General features: G+C 39.4%; 1 protein-coding gene across 1 annotated transcript; it reads right to left on the reverse strand.

The window, feature by feature from the left end:
• Window positions 1-4,044, reverse strand: tnni4a (troponin I4a). The gene is made up of 5 exons (XM_076297528.1): window positions 3,973-4,044; window positions 2,995-3,126; window positions 2,272-2,361; window positions 1,326-1,496; window positions 1-381 (listed from the first exon to the last, which is right to left on the reverse strand). Exons 1-5 carry the CDS (start codon window positions 4,042-4,044, stop codon window positions 298-300), a joined length of 549 nt encoding a protein of 182 aa, XP_076153643.1. The 3' UTR covers window positions 1-297.
• Between the last annotated feature and the right edge of the window lie 881 nt (window positions 4,045-4,925).

The following is a 4,925-nucleotide window of genomic DNA, read 5'->3' on the forward strand; positions in this document are numbered from 1 at the left end:
CAGTCATTTAATGGTTTCCACTAAATGTGCATAAAATGACAGATACACTGTTGACAAATAAACCACACAATCTGGGTTATCTTGCTCTGTACTGGAATTGTCATTCAGTCTGTCACCATCCTTACATCACAACATAGTATATATAATTTATCATCATCCAGAGATGCTTACTTGCTTGCTTACCAATAAGGAATGCAGTAATCTCAACCAAAATGTGCTTGCAAAACTACAGCATGGCTTAAAAGCTATATATGAAAGAACACAATGCCCAGATCTCTGTGCTCTTTGGTCTACTGCTCACTGCGCGTTGAACAGTTTCTTTCTGCCCTCCATGCCTGACATGGCCTCCACGTTCTTACGCCAGTCTGTCACCTCCTCCTTCTGCAGGGATTGCACACACACACACACACACACACACACACACACACACATGCACGCACACACGCACACGCACACGCACACGCACACGCACACGCACACACACGCACGCGCGCACACACACACACACACACACACACACACACACACACACACACACACACACACACACGCACGCACACGCACACGCACACGCACACGCACACACACACACAGTTTAAAGAAAAGAGCTACATGTTCAAATTGTACTATATAAAAGGAACTATTGGTAGCCTGGCATAGCCAGAGTCTAATTGTTATCAGAATTTGAGTCTGGTATTACACCATTTGGACTTAACCCATCAGAGCAACAGAATCTGTGAATCCCGTATGATGAAAAGCAAAAACATCCTTTTCCTCAACAAATGCTTTAATCACTGTTTACTGTTTGTCTTTTAAAGTTGTTGCGTTGTCAAATCTTGTATAATAGCGGATTCTAAACATCTCACTTCTTGCACACTCGTTGAAGTGGACGACTACGTAACTATTGCCCATCGGTCTATCCGCCCGCCTAAACAATTTGATTGGTCCGAACACATCTTCACTGGGCATAGGCCTCTTAATGGACCAACTCCAGAGCGAACGTCCCAAACTCAAATTTTGTGGCCGGGGTAAATTCTGGCTGGCTTCCAGGCTAAACTATTTGCATCATAATACAGTATACATTTTCAATGTTTTCAGATAGTATTCTCAGTGTGTCTTTATGATTACTGTTTCCTCAAACACAAACAAATTTAACAAATTCCTATCTTTTATAGACACATTCACATTCTTGTCTCACCTCTGCCTGTTATAACCCCTATTGGTCATTGTTATGTGTGCAACTGATCTTTCCTAGTCAAGTTTGAAATGACCTTTTCTAATCTGAACCATGACCCTAGGTCAAAGTTCAGTTGATATTGCCTCACCTTCTCCTCCTCCTTTTTCACAGTCTTGAGGTTGGCCTTGAAATCTGCTTTCATGAGTTTGGATGTGTCGGCGATGGCTCCGAACATGTCGTCCGACTTCTTCACCCGCTTCAGGTTGGGTCTCTTCATTTTCCCCTTCAGGCTGATGACCTTCTGATTCAGGGAGGCGATCTAAGCGGCACACACACATGAAGAAAGCCACTCAAACTTAGGCCATTCATTAAAAACAGCCAGCATCACGTAATGCCATGTCCATATGTAGCCCATACTATGTACATGCATTAATTGACCACTAAGTTAGACATCTAATGTCATGTCAGGGGTAATGGTAGCCCATGGTAGGCATTGTAGAGTAACTTGAGTCAAGAGTAAAACTCCCTCCCAACACCTTGCTGGTGACAGATGCTAAAACACATGTGTTGCTAGCAAGCCTGCCTGCCAGCTGGAGGTGTTATGAGTTCAAGACAATAAAGGTTACACTAGCATTGTTCTCACAAGTTCTTCTTATCATTAAGAGAACACATTCTAACCTTACAGTACATATTTGGTTTTAATATGTGCTACTATATACAAACATGAAATATATGTGACTTTTCTTATTAAAATGCTCTGTAAAGGACCCTTACTATTATGGGACCAAAAAGTTTCTTTGAACTCCTAAGGTTCATTATTCAGCAACTATATGCTCATTTTATGGTTCCAAGCTAGTGATATAGTAAAACCATTATGTGTTTTATTTATTGCATTTGCAAGTTATAGGATATTGTAACTTGTTTTCCTGTCCCTTAAGGACAAAAGAATTACATTGTTTTGCTGCAGCACCAAAACCAAAAGCAACTTTTCAAACAATAATAAAGCCGTATTATTCATACTGATTCAGTTTAGTGTAAGCACACAAAAGAGTTTCCTGATATCCCCCCAACACAGTGATAAGTCAGGCAAGTACCTCTGTTTCATTCCGTGACACCTTTACTTCCAGATCATATCGCACCTCATCCACGATGTCAATCTTCCGATGCAAGTCTTTGCACAGCTCCTGAGAAGAGATGATTCATGCAATCTGGAGAATTACTGCAGTGTTCAGCCTTCTAAATGGCAGCCTATAACAGAGGCAAATGCACTCTCATAAAGGAGAATGCAATCGAGAAACCTCGAGTTCTTTAGCTATAGTCTTTGCCAACTGTCAAAGACTGTTTTTTTTTTTTTGTAGAAGCCTAGTACAATTCTTTAGATCTTGGCTTTATATGTGTTCTGCTGACAGGAACACCTAGAACTACTGTATAACATTCTTTGGCATTGGAAAGGTTTCCTAGAACATAGAGGAACATAACTTGGTGTTTTGCAGTGGTGTCTTGCACAGTGGAATCACAGGTGTTCTTAGGCAATAGTAGTCATTTCTCATTAAAAACAGGGAAAACATCAAGGCACTCATGTGATTAAAAAGCCTTTATTCCAATGGGCTTGGACATATCTTAAAATGCACCCTTGTATTTGGGCTATTCTGGGCTCTTGCTCTCTCTCTCTCTCTCTCTCTCTCTCTCTCTCTCCCTCTCAGTGAACCTTTTTTTTTTTAAAGAAAACCTTCAGCAGTCATAATAAGTCATAAAGAATGCTCTATGATCTTTGGTCATGGTTGATACACTGCGCCCCCCCCCCCCCAATCCATTACCTGTAGCTCCTGTACAGAGAGGCCTGTGAGCTTGAGCGGTGGGGCATTTTGTTTCAGTGTGTTCTCTCTCTCAATACTCTTCTCCTCCTCCTCTTGCAGCAGCAGCTTCTCCGCCTTTTTAAGGATTTTGGACTAGGGGTCGGGGGGGTGGACATTTGGGTGGGGCAGAGAGAAGACAAGTGGAGATGACTGAATACTGACCCTCAGAGTTGAGAAGAGAAACAATCACTTTGTTTAAAGGAACCATATGTAAGATTGTGGCCAAAACTGGTACTGCAATCACTTTCAAATTACTGGGTTGCCAACCCAGATGCCGAAACACTACTGACTTAGTAGAGAGGTAGAGGGTGGCGCATCAGGCCAAAACACAACATGACATGACAAACACAACATCAACATCAGTTGAGGGCTGCAACTTCACTTTTTAAATGACAATATCCTGGCGGACTACTGTTGTCAGTGAAATAAGTATTTGAAATGAACATGATTTCTTAATGTCTAGTGACATATCAGGGCCATTTTATGATTATTTGAAATACATTTCTTACATACGGCTCCTTTAAATGTACAGTGTTTTCTTTATTCTAAGATAAATAAGTCTCCAAATGAATGGAATATGCAGATGTCTTTTCATTTATTTGACAATGCATCTCAAACAGGGAAGAAATATGGGAATATGCAGACACTTATATAATTTATTCATTTAATTGTAACCTCTCAACATCAAAAAAAAATCTCAACATCAAAACAAAATAAACAGAGAGAATTTTAAGAAGTAAACACTTTCAACACAATTCTTAGACATAACAAACAGAACACCTGTTTTGAATATGAACTTACAGTCACCTAGTAATATATCATCTCAGTAGCTTTTAGCTTTACACCCATCTTTAATGATCATTTTCAAATAGATGAAGTGCCTTATGAAAACACTTGAACAATTAATGTGAGGGGAGGGAATTAAAGAGCATTAAGTACCTTTAACAGCAGCCGGCGGGTGGCTGAGTACTTGGGCTTCTTCTGGAGAGGGGGGAGATGGGGAAAGGACATTAAAAAGTGACATTTTATTTTGTTATCGCAGAGACATCGCTGTGACTGCAGGCCCATCTGTTGAACCCGCCAAGCCTTTTCAGTGCAAAAGTGTTTCAGGGCCAATTAAGGAGATGAATTTGCAAATTTGCCAGCTATCTCGTGTAGTATTTTTTACAATGTAAAGATGCTTATGTTGGTTAAATTGCTGCCTAATGCCTATAATTTGTCATGCTATTACTTGTCAATAAAATGCCAACAAGTAAGATCACGGCCTGAGTCAAAGAAGAAAAAAAAAATAGTGTTGTTTTCTAATCAATAGCTTTCAGTGTGTCCAACAGATAAAGCACTGGCACAGTCAACAGAATAATTATACAGTCAGTCTTGGGTTGGAAGGGTGAGTGTGGGACAATAGCCAACATAAAAGAGGCTTCACATATGAATTCATTTTAAATGCTGCTGATGCACAGGGACTTATTAAGGGTTAGACAGACAACAAATACACACAGAAACATACACAGTTAAGAATGTTAAGAAAAGTTTCTTTTTTTAGTATTTGAGTATGGCATTTAGAGAATGCAATTTTTAATCTTTCAGACTAGTTTACAAAAAGGTAAATACATTGACATTTCAAATAAGAAATACTGCAAAATTTATGGGCAAAAATAATCATTTTAATAATTTTCCACTTAATATTTCCCCACTTTTGTTATGATCTATTGAGCATCTCAAGTGTAAGTTCTTGAGGTAGGAGCATTAAGAACCCAGTGAAAATATACAACGGAACGTGAAATAAAGAGTTTATTTGTTATTTGTTGATGTCTGAGCTTGGTTGAGGCCTGTCCTCATTGTTGCAACAGACAAAGAAAACATCAGAAAAAAAAAAACAAAAAACAGATAAA

The sequence above is a fragment of the Alosa pseudoharengus genome, unplaced genomic scaffold (assembly GCF_046254945.1).
Source record: "Alosa pseudoharengus isolate Yale_2024_CS ecotype anadromous, Long Island Sound unplaced genomic scaffold, YU_APseudo_1.1 YU_APseudo_1.1_scf_20, whole genome shotgun sequence".
Lineage (NCBI taxonomy): Eukaryota > Metazoa > Chordata > Actinopteri > Clupeiformes > Clupeidae > Alosa > Alosa pseudoharengus.